Source organism: Takifugu flavidus, chromosome 13 (genome assembly GCF_003711565.1).
Source record: "Takifugu flavidus isolate HTHZ2018 chromosome 13, ASM371156v2, whole genome shotgun sequence".
Taxonomy (NCBI): Eukaryota; Metazoa; Chordata; class Actinopteri; order Tetraodontiformes; family Tetraodontidae; genus Takifugu; species Takifugu flavidus.
In genome coordinates, this window is record NC_079532.1 from 25126 (window position 1) to 48730 (window position 23605).

General features: G+C 44.0%; 1 protein-coding gene and 1 long non-coding RNA gene across 4 annotated transcripts; one reads left to right on the plus strand and one right to left on the minus strand.

Annotated features, from left to right (window-relative positions):
- Window positions 1-3524: 3524 nt before the first annotated feature.
- LOC130536300 (uncharacterized) lies at window positions 3525-4451 on the minus strand. The gene is made up of 3 exons (XR_008953321.1): window positions 4044-4451; window positions 3681-4009; window positions 3525-3585 (listed from the first exon to the last, which is right to left on the minus strand). It is a non-coding gene; the product is annotated as an uncharacterized LOC130536300 (long non-coding RNA).
- A 5048-nt stretch (window positions 4452-9499) lies between these two features.
- dus2 (dihydrouridine synthase 2) lies at window positions 9500-20818 on the plus strand. 3 transcript variants are annotated; one of them, XM_057051052.1, is made up of 16 exons: window positions 9500-9645; window positions 9953-10087; window positions 10149-10194; window positions 10898-10989; window positions 11055-11098; window positions 11810-11870; window positions 12651-12698; window positions 12836-12901; window positions 12982-13052; window positions 13759-13845; window positions 14088-14256; window positions 14803-14924; window positions 18343-18483; window positions 19321-19408; window positions 19929-20002; window positions 20139-20818. In XM_057051052.1, the coding sequence occupies exons 2-16, from the start codon at window positions 9968-9970 to the stop codon at window positions 20443-20445; spliced, it is 1536 nt and encodes a 511-aa protein (XP_056907032.1). In that variant the 5' UTR covers window positions 9500-9645; window positions 9953-9967; the 3' UTR covers window positions 20446-20818. The 3 variants fall into 3 exon arrangements, with proteins under 3 accessions (XP_056907032.1, XP_056907034.1, XP_056907033.1); XM_057051054.1 differs by lacking the exon at window positions 18343-18483; XM_057051053.1 differs by lacking the exon at window positions 9953-10087 and having other exon boundaries at window positions 9559-9645.
- Window positions 20819-23605: the final 2787 nt, after the last annotated feature.

A 23605-nucleotide genomic window follows, 5' to 3' on the forward strand; every position in this document is an offset into this window, starting at 1 on the left:
TTGATGTTTGCGCATGGAGAAAATGTCACTTTGGGTCAGGATAAACTTTTTTCTCAAAACAAAGATTGAATGCAACATGATCATATGAAAATTTGTGCTGCAATCACATTTTGACTTTTTTTTACGTTTGCTCGTGGAGAAAACGTCACTTTGTGTCAGGATACACTTTTTTCCCCAAAGCAAATGTGAATGCAACATGATCATTAGAAAAATAGTACTGCAATCACATTTTGAGTTTATTGATGTTTGCTCGTGGAGAAAACGTCACTTTGGGTCAGGATACACTTTTTTCTCAAAACAAAGGTAAATGCAACATGATCATATGAAAACTTATGCTGCAATCACATTTTGACTTTATTGACATTTAATCGTGAAGAAAACGTCACTTTGGGTCAGGATACACCTTTTACTCAAAGAAAAGGTGAATGCAAAATGATCATATGCAAACTTATGCTGCAATCACATTTTTACTTTTTTGACGTTTGCTCGTGGAGAAAGTGTCAGTTTGGGTCAGGAAAAACTTTTTTCTCTAAACAAATGTGAATGCAACATAATCAATAGAAATATAGTGCTGCAATCTTATTTTGACTTTTTTGACGTTTGCGCGTGGAGAAAACGTCACTTTGGGTCAGGATACACTTTTTTCTCAAAACAAAGGTGAATGCAGCATGATCATATGAAAACTTATGCTGCAATCACATGGTCCACCATTTCGCTTGTCTGTCCTGGAACGCTACCGGGTACAGATGGCCCGAGACCACAGGGTTGGAAACCCACTAAGCTTGGTATAACCACAGTCACCGGTGAACGCACCAGAATGCGGGGCAAAGGATCTTTCCAGGTAACTGTTGCTAGCCACACAATTGATCACAAGTTCTGGCTGGCCGACATACAAGACCCCTGCATCATCGGGCTGGATCGTCTAGCCAAGTGGGAGGCTGTGGTCCACCTTCCAAGGACTACACTTTATCTGGGCTCTGAAGCTGTTACGCTTCACCCCACCGGTGAGAAAGGAGAGGCAAGCGTCCTCTCTGCGGCCGAACACTCAGGCCCCCTCCATGCAATCACCATCAGCCAGGGTCAAGGGAGTTTCCACATCATCACTGCCACCCCAAGTGCCATCAGACAAGACCAGGCAAGCTGTTGATGACCTGCACCAGAGAAGTTGTGAGGGCCTACAGGCGGACGAGACATGCAAGCTTCGGGAACTACTGCAGCGGTTTGCCGAAATCTTTGCAGCCAGGGATGGGGACTGTACACACACACGTCTAGTACAACATGAGATCAACACTGGTAATGCTCGCCCCATCCGTCTCCGCCCCCGTCGCCTGCAGCTGGCCAAGCAGGCTGCAGTTGAACAAAAGATCAAAGAGATGGCAGAAGCAGGCATCATCGAACCCTCCAGTAGCCCTTGTGCATCTCCCGCCATCCTGGTAAGAAAAAAAGATGACACTTGGCGGTTCTGTGTTGACTACCGCCGCCTTAACGATGTCCACCCTCAAAGACTCCTATCTACTACCCCGTGTTGATGATGCCCTCAATTACATCGCAGGGTCCTGCTGGTTCAGCTCCCTTGATCTTTGTCAGCTATTGGCAGGTGGAGTTGGCACCGGATGCACGCCCCAAGACTGCCTTTTCTATTGGCCAAAGGTTGTTGCAATTCAAAGTCATGCCTTTTCGCCTCTGCAACGCCCCGGACACTTTCGAGTGCCTTATGGAGAGGGTCCTGTCTGAAATTCCTCGAAGTCACTGTGTTGTCTACTTGGATGACCTCCTCTCCCATGCTGCTGACTTCGAGAGTGCTGTGACCAACCTTGAGGTGGTCTTTCACGCCATTCGCCGGGCTGGGCTGCATCTCCATCCCAAGAAGTGTCACCTTTTCTGACGAGAGACATCCTTTTTGGGCCATGTCGTCAGTGCAGCAGGGGCGTCTACTGACTCTGCTAAGGTGGCCACTGTGAGAGACTGGCCTGTCCCCCACAATGTTGGACAACTGAGGAGTTTCCTGGGTCTGGCCTCCTACTATCAACGGTTCGTCAAGGACTTTGCCACCATTGCCAGACCACTACATCAGCTGACCCAGAAAGGCCAAGTCTTTAAGTGGAGTGAGGACTGTGCTGACGCCTTTGAGGAGCTCCGCTCAGCACTTGTTGCATCCTCCGTACTGTCCTATCCAGATCCCCAACTACCATTCATTGTGGGGCCATGTTGTCCCAGGAGGGAGAGAATGGGGAGCAGGTCACCGCGTACTACAGTTGCTCCCTCAACCGACCAGAGAGGAACTATTGTGTCACCCGTCAGGAACTGCTGGCTGCCATCCTCGGGCTCCGTCACTTCAGGCCATACCTTTACAGGAGAAGATTTCTCCTGCGTACCGATCATGCCACTCTCACGTGGCTCTTAAACTTTAAGGAGCCAGGGGGACAGCTTGCACGATGGTTAGAGACACTACAGGATTACAACTTTGAAATCCACCACTGGCCTGGCCGTCATCATGCCAACGCAGACGCTTTGTCCCGACGCCCTTGTGAAGTGGAACAGTGTCAGTACTGCCAGCGTGCGGAGGACCGGGATAGTGCGAACCCAACGGTATCAGCCCTGCAACCCATCCCCTTGGATGACGAGAGTGGGCCCCAGGTCTCAGCCCAAAAAGCAGCTGACAACGATGGTTTGGAAACCATTGATCTCCGACAGCTCCGGCTTTACCAGAGCCAAGACCCTGTCCTCTCTCGGGTCCAAGATTGGATAGAGACCGGCCAACGACCAGCATGGAATGCAGTGTCAGCACTTGACCCTGAGACCAAGGCCCTTTATGCCGAGTGGACCAGCCTCATCATTCGTGATGGCCTCCTCCATCGTCGTTGGCAGACCCCTGGGGGCCACTGAAATATCTTCCAACTCCTGGTCCCCCGCCAACTACGCCCCAGGGTCCTTCAGCTTGTCCATAGCTCAGTGGGGGCAGGTCATTTTGGAGTCACCAAGACTCTACACCGGCTCAGGTCACGATTCTACTGGCCAGGGTGTCGTCAGGATGTGGAGCTCTATGTTCATCGGTGTGACTCTTACACTGCTCAGGCGTTCGCACGCTCCCCTGCAGTAGTACCAGGTGGGGTCTCCAATTTAGTGTGGGGGTGTAGACATCCTGGGCCCCTTTCCTAACACTAACCAAGGGAACCTCCTTGCGGCCATGGACTATTTTACCAAGTGGCCTGAGCCGTATGCCGTCCCCGATCAAAGTGCATCCACCACCGCTGAGCACCTGGTCAATGAGATGTTCTGCCGCTTTGGTGTGCCAGAGGAACTGCACAGTGACCAGGGTCGCAACTTTAAAGCGAAAGTGTTCAGTGAGGTCTGCCGGAGGCTCGGCATCAAGAAGACCCAGACCACACCATTACACCCTCAGAGCGATGGACGGGTCGAACGCTTCAACCACACCCTGGCCACCCAGCTTCCTGACCAGCCACCGGCAGCAAGACTGGGATCGGCGCCTACCTTTCGTTCTGTGGGCGTACCGGACGGCGGTTCAGGAGTCCATGAAATGCACCCCAACAGTACTCATGTTTGACCGGCGGCATCTCCTTTTAGCTGAAGACAAACGGTTATGTCTTTAATGCCACATTTGTCCAAGTAGAGTGAGTCAACTCAGCATCAAAACATATATTTGACCCTGATTACTTTACCTTCATCACAGGCAGTCTTAAGACATCTCAGTCCACTGTCATCAGTGGGCTGATGTGGTTTCGACTGGTCCCGTACCTCTTTTGAGGCCTTCAGAATGCACTGCTGCCTATCCTGTGGCACACTTATGTCCAGAATACACAGCGATGGCATCAATGGGTCCATTGCAGAAGCTTTATCTGAAAAAAAACAACCAAAGCAAAGTGTCATGTGCAAGCAAACAACTAACCCAGAGATTATTACTGCCACCAAGCAAGGCACTTCCCAGGTACTTGCACTTGCTGCCCACATCTGGCTGCCCTCACCTTTCTTGGCTGTATTGTCCCCCCCACTTCCCACCTAACAAGGCTGTATTGTCCTCCCACTTCCCACCTTTCTCGGCTGTATTGTCCCTGCACACTCATGGACATTCTTTTGTTTGTAATACTCAATAGGCATGTAGGTCACAACATTGAATGTAAACATTTAATTCGGAAACAAAGAAGGCAAACAAGCAATTCGAGCATGGAGGCACCTCAATAACACAATGTCTATAGATGCGATTAGCGACATTATCCCGCTAGCGGAAAGTTGTTTTTTCACGGCAAAAGTTAGCTTTCGAGCACATTTACAGGTACTATTGCAAAGATATGCTTCAAGCACGCAAAAAGCATGCAAATATGAAAAGCACAGTAGGAAAGATCGGCTGACTTACCTCAATCCAAATTTTCGCAGGTCGATTCCAGACGCACTTACGCGCGGCCCTCTTATTGGGCTCGGATGATCGGGGACCCTCGGGGGCCCACCTTCTGCCTTCGGGACCAATCGGAAGGCTTCCCCATCTACACCTCGCTTCATAGATGTAGACTCTGGACCAATCAGAGGGCCCGGCTGTCTACACCCTGCCCACAAGTGTAGACTCCGGGCCAACCAATCGCGAGCCAGGACCGCCCCCAGTCTACAGTCTACATTGCATTCCGCTCCGTGGGAGATTTGCGAACGGCGCCTGCCAGCCACTCCCACCCCATCAGCTCAACTCCACTCACCTGCTAGCACAGCTGCAGCTTATTGCCAATCAGCCTTGCTTATAAGCCTCCCCTGCACCATCACTCTTTGCCATATTGTTCTTCGGCTTTTCCATGCAAGACTCTCCAGCACTTCTTAACTGCCTGACCTCCTGTTGTGAACCTGTTTGCCTCTGACCTGCCTGCACCGCCTGTCTCCCGGTAAACTCACCAGCCTTTCGTCCCTGACCACGACTTCTGCCTCAGCGTTTCTGGTTCCTGTCTGCTCACCTGGTCCTGACTTCTGCACCTGGTCCTGACTTCTCCGCCTGGTCCCGACTTCGCTGCTGCTCATCCCCAGTCTGCTCTGCTGCATCATCGGCCTCATTGCCTGTAAGCCCCTCTCTGTCACTCCTGCCCGCTGTAAAAGAATTTGTAGGGTTCCGAGAGTTCACGTCCTCCCCCTCGGTTCCGCATTCTGGCTCTGCTCAACCCAATCCCCGAGCCTGAAACCCATAGACTTTGTGTGGGCCCCGATCCTGAAGAACAGACTGTTTCCTTGTCTGCGTGAGTTCCTGTTTGCCCGTGTACTAATAAAGGTCATTACCAACGGTCCCAGCTTTCCAGAGTGCTGCTTTTGGGTCCCAATTGTACCCGTCAAAGTATAATCTGGCCAAACATGGACCGAGCACACTCGTCATCACCTCAGTCTTGCTTGGACCAGGTGGAGGGAAGGCTCCAATAATTCGAGGCCCAGCTAGCCTCCAATGCTGCAGACGGTGTCGGCCCTGGAGCAGGCATTAACTTCAATAGCCACCCAGGTCCAACAGCTTACGGTCTCAGTGTCACAACCGGCCGCTCCTGTACCTGCTCCAGCTCCTCCTCCTCCGGTTCTGGCTCTCCCACCAGGCACTGCTCCAGAGCCCCGGGTGGCAGCCCCAGAGCGTTATTCTGGGAACCCTGAGGGCTGCAATCCTTTTCTGACAAACTGTTTTATCCCGTTTGCTCTGCAGCCCTACACCTTCACCTCAGAGGTGGCGAGGGTCGCCTTTACCATCAATCACCTGGCAGAGCATGCCTGTGGGGAACGGCTGAGTGGGAGAGAGGCACGCCGGCCCTCTTCCTCCTTCCATACTTTCTCTGCTGAACTTCCTAAAGTTTATGGACCTGTTTCTCTGGGCCCGGATGCCGCCGGGGGACTCATGAGCCAGGGGAGTCGGCCCGTTGCGACTACGCTATTGACTTTCGTACCTGGGCCCGTCTTAGTGACTGGAACTCAGCGGCTCAGTGTGACGCCTTCCTCAATGGGCTAGCGCCATACATTAACAATGAGTTGGTTTCCTTTGATCTTCCGCCCTCCCTCGATGGGCTCATTGAACTGACTTCTAGGCTGGACAGGCGCATCCAGGCAAGGAGAAGAGAGCTACGCTAGGGAGGGGCGGAGCACCGTTCGTCTGCCCGCCTGCGAGGGTCTCCAGCCGCCCCAACCTTCTCACAGAGCCCTCATCTGGGGTGGGCAAACCCATGCAGGTGGGAAGCACCAGCCTGACTCCTGCGGAGCGAGAGCGACGACGACAGGGGAACCTCTGTCTCTACTGCGGACAGGCTGGGCACTTTGTCTCTCATTGCCCAGTAAAAGGGAGGGCTCAGCAGTAGACGGGGGCGGACTGCTGAGCCGGTTCACCTCAGCTCCCATTCTCCTGGTTCCTGACCCTGAAAGGCACTTCATAGTAGAGGTCGATGCTTCTGATGTGGGTATCGGCGCCGTTCTCTCTCAACGCTCTGCTGATGACCAGAAAATGCACCCCTGTGCCTTCTTCTCCTGACGTCTGTCTCCGGCAGAACAAAATTATGACATTGGGAAGCGAGAACTGTTGGCGGTGAAACTGGCGTTGGAGGAATGGCGTCACTGGTTAGAGGGGACTAAATTGCCCTTCCTGGTTTGGACGGACCACAAGAACCTGGAGTACATTCGGTCGGCTAAGAGACTGAACTCCCGTCAGGCCAGGTGTTCCCTGTTCTTTACCAGGTTCAACTTTTCCCTCTCCTATCGGCCAGGCTCCCGCAACGTCAAGCCTGACGCTCTATCTCGCCAGTTCCTGGGAACAGAAGACACTGCCCTCAACCCAGACACCATTCTTCCTGCTCCCTGCCTTGTGGCTTCTCTCACCTGGGAGGTGGAGGAGCGTGTAAAAGCTGCCCTGGAGAACCAACCTGGTCCCACCTCCTGCCCTCCTGACCGCCTGTTTGTCCCGGACGGTCTGAGGTCTGACGTCCTACAATGGGCCCACGGCTCCCTGCTCACTTGCCACCCAGGGATTCAGCGGACTAAAGAGGTCCTGCAGCGGCGGTTCTGGTGGTCCACTTTAGAGGAGGACACCAGAGAGTTTGTCAACGCCTACCCGATCTGCAGTCTGCACAAGTCCTCCCGCCAGGCCCCTGCCGGTTACCTGCAACCTCTGCCTGTGCCACATCGACCCTGGTCCCATATTTCGCTGGACTTTGTTACCGGTCTGCCACTGTCGGGCGGATTCACCACTATCCTGACTGTGGTAGACCGGTTCAGCAAGAGATGGCCCACTTTGTGCCCCTACCCAAGCTTCTTGTTCTACAGCACATATTTCGGCTCCACGGCCTTCCGTCGGACGTAGTCTCTGATCGGGGTCCCAGTTCACGTCCGTATCTGGCGGGAGTTCTGCAGCCTCACAGGGCCACGGGGCCGTAAGCCTGTCCTCTGTGTTCCATCCTCAATCCAACGGCCAATCGGAGAGGGTGAATCAGGAGATGGAGACGGCGCTTCGCTGCATGGCGTCCAGACACCCCTCCACTTGGTCCAAGCAGCTACTGTGGGTGGAATATGCCCACAACACCCTAACCAGCTCCGCCACTGGACTTTCTCCCTTCCAGTGCGCCTATGGCTTCCAGCCGCCGCTGTTCCCAGCCCTGGAGAGTGAAGCTTCCTGTCCGTCCGTCGAGGCTTTTATCCGCCGTTGCCGCCAGACCTGGACCCAGGCCAGGGCTGTTCTCCTACGAGCAGCTGACCATTACTCGACGGCAGCCAACCGCCGTCGCTCCCGGGCTCCCACTTACCTGGTGGGGCAGAAGGTATGGCTCTCGACCCGAGACCTTCCCTTGAGGGTGGAGTCCAAGAAGCTGGCTCCTAAGTTCATCGGGCTGTTTATTATCGAGAAGGTCATCAACCCTGCGGCTGTCAGGCTCAAGCTGCCCCGTGCCATGCGGATCCACCCAACCTTCCATGTCTCCAGGATCAAGCCGGTTCGAGAGAGTCCGTTGATGCCTGCTTCTCAGCTGCCGCCACCTCCACGGATTATTGATGGGGGTCCTGCCTTCACAGTTCACCGCCTGCTGCGCCCGCCACCGTGGAAGGGGTCTTCAGTATCTCGTAGACTGGGAGGGATACGGCCCAGAGGAGAGGTCATGGGTACCGGCCGTCACATCCTGGATGCGCAGCTCATCCGCGAGTTCCATCACTGTCACCCTGACCAGCCCTCCCAGATCCCCAATGCTGGTGGGGGTGCCAATTTAGAGACTCTGTCCTCCCTGTCATCCGAGGCTTCCAGCGACGAGGACGAAGAGGAAGCTGAGACGGAGGCCTCTGAAGAATTTTAGCCCTCCTCCAGGCCCCCCTCCACCCACCCGGCTCAGTTTGGACTTTGTTTTTGGGACGTCAGGGGCCGTCCCTTGAGAGGGGGGTTCTGTTACAGCCCCTTTTCCCCAGTTCCCTCCTGTCCCAGTACTTTTCCACTGTCCTGCTCACACCACACCCTCTGATCACCACACCTGCTCTCAGTCACTGATCACCACACCTGCTTTCAGTCACTGATCACACACCTGCTCTCAGTCACTGATCACACACCTGCCCTCACTCATCAATCAGCTCCCCTACCAGTGTATACTGTATATTCTCCAGCTTCACACTCACTCAGTGCCAGATTGTTCTTCTGCTTTCATGCGAGACTTTCCAGCGTTGTTTCCCTGCCGGATTACCCGTTACCGACCCTGCCTGTCTTCGTTCTGCCTGCCTTGCCTGTTCCCCGGACAACCTACCTGCTTTCTGCCCCTGACTACGACTTCTGCCTCAGCGTCTCTGGTTCCTGTCTGCTCACCTGGTTTAGACTTCTTCGCCCGGCCCCGACTTCGCTGCTGCTCGTCCCACTCCCCGAGCCTGCAACCCATAGACTTTGTGCGGGCCCAGAGCCTGAAGAACGGACTATTTCCTGTGTTTCCTTGTCTGCCTGAGTTCCTGTTTGCCCATGTGTTAATAAAAGTCATTACTGCGGTCCAGCTTTCCAGAGTGCTGCATTTGGGTCCAAACTGCACCCGTCACAAGAGGTACTGTGCACTAAGACTGTTGAGCTGTGCAAAGTCCTGATTTTTAGTTTAAGTGAATACTCAATATGAAAATGTACTCTATCCCTCTGGTGTGCATTGACTCAGTTGCAGCTTTGTACTGCAGTGGTTTCATTGACTGAGATAAGTTATTTTGGAGCATTGTACTGGTTGGACCTTTGACTTTATCAAAACAAAGAAAAAAATTAGCAAAACCTTTATTTTTAACTTTGTTAGAGCAAAATTACATATTCATAAATGTAAATTTGCACAAAAAAATGAGATCCACCCTTTCTTGACTTTTTACAGTGAGCTCAGGACATTTTTTCCATTAAATTTTCTGCCAACCAAAAAGCAAACAAAACTCACTTGTGAACAATAAAACATACTACTGTGAGTTATTTACCTCCTGTCGTAAAATATACGTGTGCTATGCATATCTGTTGGTTTTATAAGCTTCTTATGTAAAAAAAAAAAAAGTCCTTTTAAAAAAAAATCTCCTTCAGAGAGGAACCGGAAAACATAGACGTCACGATGACGTACATCTAAACAGGAAGTGAAAACGCACGTTTCGTCTTTTCGCACATGATGAGTCGCTGTACTCGGATGTAGTTAATGATAACATCACATGCCGGTAAGTGGCCTGATTTCTAACAGTTACGTGGTAGTTTGTCACAGTATTGAGTTGGATGACGAAAGTTAGCCTAGCTAAGTGGAACCCTGCATAAATATACACAGTTTAGAAAAGTCCACCTTACCGTTTGCCTAGCGAAATGACTTTCTTACCAAGTCATTGAGACAGCACCGAATAAGAGCTGAAATTTGCATCTTCTGAATTTTCGACCTCATGCGAGGAAATGCTTTTCAGTGTATCAGAACCCATGGATCGTTTAAAAGGCAGATCTTACAGGGGGTGTTTTCCCACTGTGTTCCCTTATCAGGATGATTGAGGCATAATGGCAGTGTCTAGGCTAAGTTTCAGCAACATCAACGCCCTAGGTCCGATGGTCCGCGTTGGGACTCTGCCCATGAGGCTTTTGGCTCTGGACTATGGAGCTGATGTGGTTTATTGTGAGGTGAGGAGAAAATCACGTTATGGAAATAGTAGTGTTGTCAACTCTGTATTGTTGGTTTCAGGAGCTGATTGACATCAAGATGGCACAGTGTCACCGGGTTGTAAATGGTGAGTTTTATTTCCATGCAGTAAGGAGCAAGGCCATGTATACATGTAAACAACATCTGGTGTTGGAAAGTGCACATTAGTCGTAGATGTTTCCCACCACATCTGGACCTGCTACTTTTGAAATGACAACCCTGCTAATATGCAGTCAGAATGTTGTCAAAGCTTTTCACCTTTTCCCCACATATTTTATGTTAAAGCTTTGGTTTATTTTATTTTTACAAAATTATATTTAAAAAGTCAAAAATACACAGGCACAATTATTCAGACTCAGTACTGCATCAGCAGCAATCACGGCCCCCAGTCTTCTTCCTCACCCGGTGGACACACCTGAAATTGGGGATATTATAACTTTATTTTCTGCCAAGCCTCTCAAGTTGGCAGATTGCATAAGGACAGTCAGTGGACAGATATTTATAGTTGTCTCCAGAGATGTTTGATTGGCTTCATGTCAGGGTCCTTATTGTATTGTGTATATTTAAAATTTTCCCCATTCAGCTCTACCTTGACTCTGACCAGTCTCCCTGTCGCACGGTTGAAAAATACCCACAGAGCACGATACATTTTTGAGGGAAAGTCTGAGAAATCAAACCTCAACCAGTATTTTTTCCCACATCTGTCCTTTAAATGTGTGCTATGCAAGAACCTTGCATTGGACCTTCAACGTTTCCCTAAATTTTAAATTTGCCCTTTTGTCTTTCTTCAGAGGTGCTGGAGACGGTGGATTTTGTTGCTCCAGATGAACGAGTGATGTTCAGAACCTGTGAAAGAGAGAAAAACAAAGTTGTTTTCCAGATGGTGAGACAAAGCCATCATAAAGCATCACCAGTTTTAGGTTCACACTGACAATTATTTTGGAACAGGGAACTGCTGATCCGGACAGAGCTGTGACAGTAGCCCAGCTTGTGTAAGTCCACTTCTGTGAATTGAACATTTCAGTATAAACTCAAGAAGATCAGCACAACCCTATTCACTACCCTGGAGAATTCCAAAACCCATAAGGTCTATTGGAGTTTTTATTGGACTGTAAAGGAAATTGGAAGAGGCTTCTTTAGTTCTGGTTTTCGGTTAGGAGGTGAAACATCTTCCAGTTTCTTTCTCAGTCCAGTTGACAGACCGATAGACCTTAATGGGTTACTATGATCTAGATCTAGAAAGATGATTGAGAACCTACATGAACATATAATAATTCCAAATATTTACCCAGCATTTTATTCACACCTTGAAGCTATATTTTTACTGTTATCTGTTGAGATTATCGCTATGCTACTTCCACACTTTTTAAATACTCACACTAAATAAGTGCAGATGAAAAATACAAAACATTTACACATTCATAAATTAGCCAGTATTATTGTTGAGTTATATAGCCTTCACTCTGAAAGCTGCTTGAATGTAGTGTTATGTGTAGTAGTGTTAGTCCATTATCTGTTTTACTTGTAAATATAAATACACTGAACTGAAGAACCTTTCTTGAGAGAAGGCAAAACGGTTTCAAGAAAACCGTAACAAGTTCAGTCGATGCAGAGATCTTACTTTGGATAAATTAATATTGTTCAGTGTAGTTTAGGGAATAATTGTTTATTGAATCTTGTTAGTTTGTCTCTTTTTCATCCAGGGAGAGAGATGTAGCTGCTATTGATGTGAATATGGGATGTCCTAAAGAATATTCCACAAAGGTGAGATGCCAGTCACAACCTGTGATCTCAGGAAAATATTTTTCCTTCAACCTTTTATCAACCTCTATTGATCAATGGCTGATAATTTTACCGCAAATCAGTTTTTGTCATTGCAAAAGTCAGTTAAAATTTTCGTAGTAATCTAACTAAGAGAAGACTAAGCAGAATTACATTTTTCATCAATGTGCACGTTCAATACACAGTATACACTTTATACCAGTACAACAAGGTTCGTATAGGTTGTTAAAGTTTCAAAAATCAAACTGGGGAAATGTATCTCACAAATTGTCGCACATGATATTGTTTTAACATCTAAAGCACAAATTGGTAGGGCATTTGAATTTTTTTTTTTTTTTTTTCACAAAACTGAATTTTTAAATTCCAAAATGCCTCTTAGTCTGGATGTACATACTTTGTATTATCAGTCTTTGCCAATAAGTATACATTTTCAGCTGTCAGAATGAACATGCTGTCCAATAAAATAAGAAGTGACATAGCAATGGTGAATTGGTGCTAGTACTAGGATGTTATCACATTATCTGGTTTGTCACTCCTTTACGCCATTGGTTTGAGTGAGCAACCATTTGATGATCACAATTTGATGGCAAATAAAATCTTATCACTGCAGTATAACAAGCTTGTGTGCAGTAGATGTTGACTTGAATGACATGATTGCTCTAAGAATGTCGGAGTAGATATTATGTTTGCAGGGCGTCAAGCGTGGCTCAACCACACCACCTCACTTCCAGTCTCAGTGATCTGTTTTCTCATCTTTTGCAGGGTGGGATGGGAGCTGCCCTTCTCGCTGATCCTGACAAGATTGAGGCTGTGAGTACTGATACACTGTTCAAACTTCCGTCCAATGATGTCAGACAGAAACATTTACAATGTTTATAATTGAAATAAAATTGATTTCATAATGCTGAAGACCAGCAGGTATTTGAGTAAATGACTCCAATCTGCAGATCCTTGGAAAGTTGGTCACAGGAGTGTCCATACCTGTCACATGTAAAATCCGAATCCTGCCTTCGGTAATAAATGAAAACAGAGTTATGTATTCCTTCAATGAAACAGTTGCTCTTACTGATTTCATGGTTCTTTGTGGTTTAAGCTTGAGGATACAATCAGTCTAGTTCAGAGGATTGAGAAGACTGGTGTTGCAGCCATCGCTGTTCATGGCAGGTAAACTCCAGCTCTCATAATTGAGCATTAAAAGTACCATGCAGTATAATACATGTCATGGACAACACCCACCCTGTCTTTTTAATACATTTTATTTTATTTTGATATGTTTATTATACTGCACTGGTCAAGTAAACTGGAAAAGATTTTGTTTTAAATTTAATAGACATAATGTTCATACATCATTACCATCCAATCATTATTTAAGTTGTAGGATTTTATTTTTATATAATGCAAAGTATTTTTCATTTATGCTTTATGACATGTGTATCACATATGTTGTAATGTTAAGATAAATGATTACTGATTGTGTTTTACTTACAACTGAAGTCAATTGTTATTTATGAAGAATCATTTGATTATGAAGGATAAAATTGCAATGCCTTTTCAGACATACGTACAACACAAATCACGTGATAATCTACTTCCCACATTTGACATGTTGGACAATGTGTAAATACATATAAGTTGTTTTCATTATAGTTTCTGATCTGCTTATGACATTCATAACATCTCTGTGAAGCCCATCTAGGGGATCTTGTGCTGTATTTCCATGATGGTCATGCCGAACTAGGGCTAAATTTGGGACAAGAGTATAGATATTTAAAACATAAAGTGGATTTTAGCTTTAGATTTCGCAACTTTTAGATGTACAAGGTAAATTTAAGAGGGCTTCCTATGTCATTTTATCAATTTATGTGTTCAGGTTCAAGGAGGAACGCCCCAGACACCCTGTACACTGTGACTACATACGGACCATCGCTCGGAGTGTTTCCATCCCTGTCATTGCCAAGTAAATCAGATAAACCTTTCCCCAGTGAATTAAAATGTGTCATGAAATTGGGTAACAGAAAAATAGCTTTGGAGTCAGACACTGTTTATCACCTTAGTAATCACACTTTTTGCCATATCACTAAACCCACCAATAGCAGAAATATCTCAAAATATTTTTTTGGTTACAGGTAGGATTTGGTAGCCAAAGGAGCTACAAAAAAAGAATTTTCTAACCCAAATGGTGTCCTGTAAATTTTGCAGCGGAGGATCTCTGGATCTAGTGAAGACAAATAGTGATATTGAAGACTTCAGGGTGGCAACAGGCACCTCATCTGTCATGTTGGCCCGAGCTGCGATGTGGAATGTGTCAATCTTCAGCAAACGGGGACCATTTCCTGTTGAGAAGGTCATGGAGGAATACCTGAAATATGTGGGGTTTTTTTTTTGTTATTCTTGTGTTTGAAATTCTGAAATATAGCAGCTTTTCATTCTACTAGGTAGGCTGTTGAAGCAGATCTTAAGAACTTATAATGCCATTTTACCTGTGCACATCTTATGTGGGATCAATGTCTACAATTGCTCCATCTGATAGTTTGTTGGTACCCCCACATTGGTACTCAGAGTAAGACATCAACTTCCCACTTAACTAAAGTGTGAAAGCGCTTCAATCAAGGTGACCAAGGTGACTTTTGTTAACTTGTTATAAATAATGCTTGTCTTAAAGGCTTCTTTAATTTTTGAAAGACTGGATAAGAGCCTTGGGCTTTTCAAGTCTGTAGTCAGATTGTCCCTGTGCTGTCATAACCAAAGTTGGTTGTTCAAGTTAAACATAAATGTCCTCTTTCACTATCCCCTCAACCCTTCTGACCTCTATAAAATCTGACATTTGTGGCCTTTTATGTGTAAGTGTGTGAAAATACCCAAGTTGTGTCTTCTGTGATGGACCAGAATCTGTTTGGGGTGTTTTTTTCTACAGGCAATCCGTTATGAAAACCATGCCTTCAACACGAAATACTGCCTATGTCAGATGCTACGAGACAAAGTGGAGTCTCCTTTGGGGAAGCAAGTTCAGACAGCCAAGTCCACTGCTGAGATCAGGTAACAAATTTCTTTGACCACAGACCAACAGTGGAATGCTACAGCTTCCTCCCATTGTACAAAAATCATTTCTAAATATGAATACTGTCTTCAGGTACTTGATGCTTGGCTTGTTGATTCCCACTCTTGTCCATGTAAGTTGTGGAGGTGGACTAGAGTTTAAGAGGCTCATTTAATCACCGGAGCACAACTGTAATCTTGATCATTTCAAAGTGACAGTGCCATAACATTTTGAAATGTATGCTTGAGGAATATCTGCTATACATTTGGTGTAAGCTAGATTTTCACTTTACGGAACATTTCTTTCAGGAAACATCTTTTGTAATACAGAGAGAAAGTACTGGGTCATTATAATAACATTGTGTCAAGGTGTCAAACAACCTACCTATCTCCTCTTCTCATCTTCTTGACGGCTTTGTCCCTTTCGGGGTCTTTGAAAAGATATGGCAATCACTATTGTGGAATGTGATTTTGTACACCAAGCTGTATGTGCACACAATTCTATTGTGCATATTATTCAATTTGCCATTGTTTACATGTATGTTTTGTGGGTCACATATGCGCCGTTGCGTGCTCATACTGGCAAAAATACACTCCTATATGTTTGCTTATGGTCAAACCCTAATTTCGTTTCCACTTTTTTGACTCGTGACCCCATTTTGACAATTTCTGGGGACTTTGGAGACATTTCTTTTTTTGGAATTAGTTTTTTGATCAAGTTTGTTATACTGTATTTTAGATACAGAGAAGCCAGATTGCTGCACAAAATAAAATTTTATTTTCCCTGCTCAGAATATCTGTGAACATTCAGGCTAGTTTGTATTCACAAGGCTGGAAATCAATACTGAACAATTTCTCAAGCAATGAATTATGAAACAGTACTTTGACATAATACACACAAGGGCACTGAATCCAACTTCACACAAAATTGTACTTTCAAAAGGAAACAGCAGTTTTAAAGCACACAGTGTGATCTCTGGGTACATTTTCTCTCAGGCAGAATTTGTCCACTGCCACTTGTGAAAAGTAAGCCCTGATGCGTGCATTGCACCTGCATCACATAAGTGAAAGGGGTCTCTTACCCATTCTACCTTTGGCATATCTACATCTGGAAAATATATGGTGAATGCTCTTCTACACACTTCTGGTGACTACACATCTCCTTTATAGAGTATTTATCGATGCGCGAAACTGACTTTAAGTTATCACCCTGAATTCATTGATACGATCACTAATTTGCAGGATATTTTTGTTCTCCTATGATGCTTGTCTTGTTCTTCTTGACCGCTTTATCCCTTTCGGGGTCACGGGATGTCCCCTGACTTAGGCAAGATATCTGTTACATATGCAAATAGGCACATTTTCTGCTGTCACACAGAAAATCAACAGATTTTCACTTTCATTGAAAACGTCTATGGTTTGTTTCTCAACTTGAAAATCTGCTCCAACAAGTGAACTCTGGACAACCACCATGCCTCTATGTGAAACAGTAAATTTTCATAGAGCCCACATGGGCATAGAGTTTGGCAAGGAGACGGGCGTGCAGAGGATGTGGCTTGATGTAGTTGACCATGGTTACACCCTGCTGCAGTATGTCTCCGATGGGTTCACTTGCTCATGGTGGATCATTCCATATTGTAGCTGAACCTCGTTGGGTGATGTGATTTGCTAACCACTTTGTTGTCCTGCCATTGATGGGAGACCCGTCTGTGCAAAATCCTACCAAATGCCCCTTATTTTTCTCCATATAATCACGGAGGACATTATACATTGCTTGGCCAAGAAAAGGGAGGCAGTACAAAATATCCTTGTGCATTATATTCTACTTCATGTAATGAACAAATATCAAACTATGGGAATTTTCTCCTTCTGTGCTAACATCCATGTGAAGAGCATAAGCTGGGGAATTGTGAAGTTTTCCCCTCAGCATGCTGTCTTCGTCATCAGTGATTGCATAAATTCTTCTTTTCACTGTTTTATCAGATACTGGTATCATTAGGTTCTGAGCTTCTTCCTGCAAATACTCATGTCATTTCAAAGGCAGCGTCAGTATTATTCCTCAGTTTTGCGGCTTCATAGCTACAGCAAAAAGTTTTCAGTTAAGTTAATTTGATTTAGAGACTGAAAGCATTGTTTGTGTGTTGTCTCATATCGTCTCTCGCATTTTCTTTGCCTTTTTGTTTTTGTTGTCTTTATGGGACCAGACAGGTGAAGAAATCTTTTTATTTTGTTTATGTTGTTCCCCAGAGTCTGCAAGTTTGAGATTAAACAGGTTGAAGTGAGGAAACTCGATTAAGGTCACTTGTGCAATAATGTGAACATAGCTGTCAATCAAGATGTGCCAGCTATTTTTATATTTGCCTTTATTACTGATTTATATTCCAGAAAATGAAAGAATACAGTTTTTTTTAGATTGCCTGTGGTGTTTTTATCATAATTTTATAAAGAATAATTATTTGAAAAAACATTTTAATCAGTATTTTTTCCCCAATCCAATATACTTTGTCTAATATATTAACAAAAACATAAAGGTTCACAGAATTGCTGCACAGAGATTTACATATAAGGCCAAGGTTAAAAGGAAAAAAAAAAGGAGTTAAGAAGAAAGATTAGGTATAGTTTAAAATGAATATCTTAAAAACATAAGGAATTATGGAAACTCTGACAAGGATGCAATAAAATGTGAATAAAACAACAAAAGCAGAGATCGCATAACTCTCAAACCGAGTTGAAAGTCAAGGAAAAAAGTAAGTTTTAAGAAATTAATTAAATGTAGAGGAAATCTTTATTTATAATTGTAGCTCATTCTAGAGTTTAGGAGCTGCCACAGGAAAAGCTCATGGTTTTAGCCTACTTTTGGGGATGAGATCGAGCTCATGAGGTGTAGACATTTAGGAGTTCGGAAATACATTAGGGAGATGAACCACTTGCTCATAATCACCATAAGATAAAACAACTTTATTCTTGGATAAAAGTCTCAAGTCATAACAACTGGTTTTAACAACAGAAATGACCTGTTGATCCAATTTAAAATCAATGTTTATCTGTAATCCAAAGGTTGGAACTGGATTTAAAATAAGGTATAAGAGGGACCAGGTCTGTTTTTGTTCTCTGGGTCTCCAGGCATTGACATCCCTGGAACAGTCAAGCAAATGTCTAGCAGAGCTGCCCTCGCTCTGTTTTGCATTTATATCTGAGTATCGTCTGCATATAATTCTATCAATTCCCAGACATTTCACATGACCCAATTTCAGTTCCAGGTAAGTTCATTGTGATATAACTTCATGAAAAAAGTTCAAGTTGACAAATCAAAATACTAAAGCTCATTTTAGCTGTATAGCTTTAATTTATGTTAAACTGTTCCTGAAACAAATCCACACATTCTACGTATGTCAAAATATAGTCTTTGGAATTTCAGTGAGGCATATGGGATACTGGGGTTTTACCAGCAGACCCAAGAATGGATCCAGTCCCGGAGAAATGCTCAGCAGAACATAAGCCAGTTGGATGAACCCATCATGGAGGGGGATGTCATCACCATGGCAGTGAAGTTTGAGCGGTCAGTGTTAACATGAAGTATGTACGTCATATACATGTACCGGTAGGATGATTATAAACAAAAAAAAAAATGTTAATCATGCAACTCAGTTTTGGTGACAAGGTGTATAATGTAGACTGTAAATTTCAATGATTACATTTCTAATCTAAAGGAAGGTTTGTTTGTCGCCCAGATTCAATTAAGACAAAATGGTACAAATAGTACATATAGTTGACAGGTTTTATTTGCACAATAGTTGAAATCTGCATTCCTGATTTTCCAGAGTTGTAATATTGATTTCTAAAAAAATAAGTGGCCAGCAGCAGTACTGTTGGTAATTCTTATAGCAAGATCAGAAACAGTAGTTGGACGGAAACCTCTTCAGTCTGTTGTGACTGGTTTCATTTGGAGTTACACATGCTGTAGGTATGGATCAACACCAGCTGGATTTAGTCATGGATGATCAGTTTGAGTTCAGTTACTGAAAATCGTCTGATTCTATCCATCAACACAACATAAAATACACATCCAGAGCAATTAATTCCTGACATGTTTAGTTTCCATTGCTAAGAGAGCTATTAAAATGAATTTTAATACCTCATTATGCTACTGGCCCCACTTAACCTCTGCACCTGTCTGTCCTTAATGGATGTAAAGAAAAACGAACCCAAAAAATAATAACAACAATAATAATAGTAGTAATAACAATAATAATAAAATAGCTGAGTTAATGTTGCTGAGTTTCCCTGGTCTGCTAATAAGGTATGTCTTTAACAGTTGTGATACATAATGATGTTGTATTCATGTAAATTTACTCCAAAAATATTTCTGAAGGTAAAACTACTGGTGTCATTGCAGCGGGAACTATGTGCCACCAATTACACCAAAAATGTTACTGCTGGAATGGACCCACCGAGAGAAACTGGAGCAACCACAGTATGAGACGGTAAGAAACACAAATTATCTCGAGTTCCACAACTGTCTCCAAACTGCAGCAATTGTCTTTCTGGTAACTGTTAGCTGAAATTCTGTTAAATTGTCATTATTGGTCATTTTTATTAGTCATAGAACATCAGCAGCAGATGTGTTACCTGCTGCCCTGGCTGTAGCCCTTAACATGTACCAATTTCAGAGTGGCATGAGTATATAATGCCTTCCAGTTGGACAGGCGATCATTTCACAGTACCTTGGAGCTTAATTGACATTCATCTAAAAAGGAATGGTGTAAAATGCAGTGACATTGGACTTAAAATTAGAGTTTAAATCTTCTTGGCAAACAGAAAAAACCTGATAACCTCTAACCTCTGGAGACGTGTATGGACACACCATGTAAAGATAGCAGTTGAGGTTTGTCTTTAAAATTAGGTAATTTGTCACATTAAGGCTACTTTAAAATATTTTGATAAAATGAAATAGATATTTCATTACATCCACAATTTCACATCAATGGACATCATCTTTTTCAGAAACAGCGCCCTCAGGATAGAGCTTTTCAGTCTGTTGTGACTGTTGCACAGAAGAAATACAGATCATCATTGTGGTCTGTGCACACACTTTAACACGCATGTGTTTTTAGCAGTTTGTCCTTTAAAAAGTACAGTAAATTACAATAGTTAAAAAGATTCCTACAAATAGGATCCCTAACTGTAGTTGTGTTTAACTATGTTCCCACTCAGGGAGAAGTCAAAGAAATTAGCAGAGCAAGCAGCAGCCATTGTGTGTCTTCGAGTTCTGGGACTCCATGAGGGACGTATTGGAGAAGAAGACTCTGGCCTGGTCTGCAAGAGGAAGCGAGAGGCTTCTGTCTTTAGTGATGATAGCAAAGAAGACAGGAACACGAAACGGCAATTAACTGACATCCAAATGGAAATTGCAGAGGCCACTGCAGACATAGACAATGACCTTCTCAACCATGGACCTCCAGAAAAACCACAGTTCAGAAATCATGTAGATGATAAAACTTCCAGATTTAAGTCAGTTTAAATGAGTGTAGTCTCTTATTTTATTTCTCTGCCCCACTTTGTTTTATACTTCAATTTAATGTGGCAATGTGAAAATTTGATTTTTTTTTCTGCATCCCTATTAATATTTGAATTGTAACTTTGCCCCTAGAATCCAAGAATGAGTTGCTCAATTTTTTTCAGGTGCACAGTGACTCTTCTGGAGTTTTTTTTTTTCCCCACACAAACAGATGGTGCCTATTTAATTCATACGTTTCAGCTTTTTTTTTTTTAACAGTTGTCTGCCCTTTATATGGGCTTACTTGGGTTTTCTTTATTTACAATTCAGATAATATGCAGCCTTAATGGGCACCAGTTTTATCATAAATGTTAATAAATACAATAAAAATATTAAATTGAGTGAATTAATCCTTTTGTGGGTGGATAAGGAAAGACAGAAATACCACATCCATCCTCCCTCTACAATGTCTGGCTGGATTGTGGCCCTCGAGGACAGGTTTTGTTCACCCCAGTGTACACCCTAGTGTTGATTTATTCAGAAAATAAAGTCTGCAGAGCTATAAAAATTGGGGTTACATTCTTATTTGACTAAAAAATAATGCTGTTAGCATGTAATAAAATATCTATCAAATGAAAGTGGGTAGAGTCATAGTCAAAAAAGTGGCGAAACTTCGCTATCCCACGTCTTTATTTTCATACCTTAGGTCCTGACTCATTTTTGGCACGAGGTTTCCGATGCTACCATCCTTTTGGCAGCATATTGGGCCAGATTCACGAAGCGTTCTTACGAACAAATTTGTTCTTAAGTCCCACTTACGAACAGTTGACGAAGATTGTGGCATTCACCAATTTCTTCTTATCCTGGATTTATTCGTAGGTAAGAACAAATCCTACGAACACTCAGGAGTACTCTTGCGCACATTTCAGTGCCGACATGTTGGCATGGTTGTGTTTTCTTCTCTTGTGCAGTTCAATAAAATTCAATATTACAATGATAATTCTGTCATATTTATTTATTTATTTGTTTATTTCCTATTTTTGGTGATTTACGGAGAATTTTAAAATTACGTAAATGTGCCAATGACTTAACATTAATCAACCAAATTGGAAACCATGCCAAAACTGTCTTTTTATTTGATTTTATCTTGATTTATTTTATTAGGGGATCGAGGATATGCCCTGGCTCCCTGGTTGTTGACACCACTGACCAACCCTCAGACTCCACAGGAGTTTTATTCAATCAGATGCATGCGCGCAGTCGCTCCACCATTGAACGCACCATCGGCATGTTAAAGGGGCGCTGGATGTGTTTGGACACAGAGCCACAACCCCCTGAGGATGTGCGTCCTGACGCAATGATGGGGCCAGACTGCAGGCACGCGGTTCACGTTCGAGCGCGATTAATTGCCCGTTTGTGAATAAAATGCATTATTGTCACAATCCGAGCACAGCTTTTACACGTTTATTTTTTTTACATTCTTTTTTTTTACATTCTCGTTGATTTCTTTAAGCGTGTTGGCTATAGTCATCAGGGTTGAGGCAATTTTATCAAGCGTGTTAGCCATCGTTTCTTGATTGTTCAACACGGCGTCAGAAATCAGGCGTGGAGAGGCCAGCTTTGGGCATTTTGCTTTGGGCATTTGGCTGCTTTTTGCTCCGTCTACAGGGTCCTGCTGCAGTTCCTTTTATGGGCATTAGTGGGCGGTGACTTATGCTAATCGTATGTTAATTAGACTCACCTGGCACGCGCTTTCAATTTACGAACAGATGGCATTCATCAATCTAAGAACACAGCTGCGAACAATTCTGGGGCTTACGAACGCGTTGGTGAATCCAACATAGGGTTTTCTTAAAAAACTTCTTAAGGACAACTTAAGAAAGAATCTAAGAAGATTCGTAAGAACATATTGGTGAATCGGGCCCAATGTTCATAAAAGCCTGAAATTCCACATCCCTACATTTTGGCCCTCAGCTGTGAAGAACTCCCAGAAGGAAAGTTGGGTCTGAGAGTCATTTTTGGGCACAAGCTTTCTAACAATATCAGCTTTTTCACTCTACGATATTACTTAAAGAGGTCAAGCCTTCTCGTTCTCACTTCCACATGCTTCTACACACTTCCTGCCCGTTTTACTTGCGGCACACATTAAAATAAGAGGTTTGTTGCGTTTTTGGAGGAAATCCACGTGTCAAACTCAGTCCTCGAGGGCCACGATCCTGCCGGGTTTTCTGTCCTACCAGGCTGAAAATGCATTCAGTGGGATAGAAAACCCGGCAGGATCGTGGCCCTCGAGGACTGAGTTTGACATGCCTGGGTGGGCCTTTGATTATGGTGATGGGGCATTTGGCTAAATTAAGAGACTCACAGTTACTCCTGCTGTTTACCCACTTCATTGAATTCCTTCAGTTTGACATTCAGAGCACGGGCAGAAATCACATTGTGTCAACACCTTCCGATGCATTGTTTTTTTTTCTTGATTTTTAAAATTTTTTTATTTCATCGTCATCCAGATTTGAGAAATCCCTTTTATGTGGATGTTGTGGTCAGAAAGAGCAGCACTACAAAGTCAAGCAAATCCAAATAAAAACGTTTCCATTAAACAGTCAGATTCCCCTGTTCCGCACCAGTTTTAAGTCAACTGATTCAAGGCATCTTAGCCGGAGGATCCCCAGCCCAGCTGACCCTCACTGCATGTGATGGGATGGGAGACAGAATGGGGCAGGTAAGTAGAGATATTTAAATATAATACACTGAATAATGAACAATATTTAAATATGGACATTCAGCTCTTTCACACCAAATCCGGCATTTGTCAAATCCAAGGGGGGAAAAAGCAACACAATTAAATTTTTTGATATGGTGCTCTGGAATTAGTATTATTTACAGCTTTCAGATTTATATAGAATTCCAATTATGCAAAATATTGAAATTAGTTAGTTTGTTATATTACATCTTTAATAGTGAGCTAATTTGACACAACCCCAAGTAAATATATTTCTAATAATCCCTGATCAACTGCCTGAATATTTTTATTTTTCCGATTTAAGAACATTGGGCCAGATTCACGAAGCGTTCTTACGAACAAATTTGTTCTTAAGTCCCACTTACGAACAGTTGACGAAGATTGTGGCATTCACCAATTTCTTCTTATCCTGGATTTATTCGTAGGTAAGAACAAATCCTA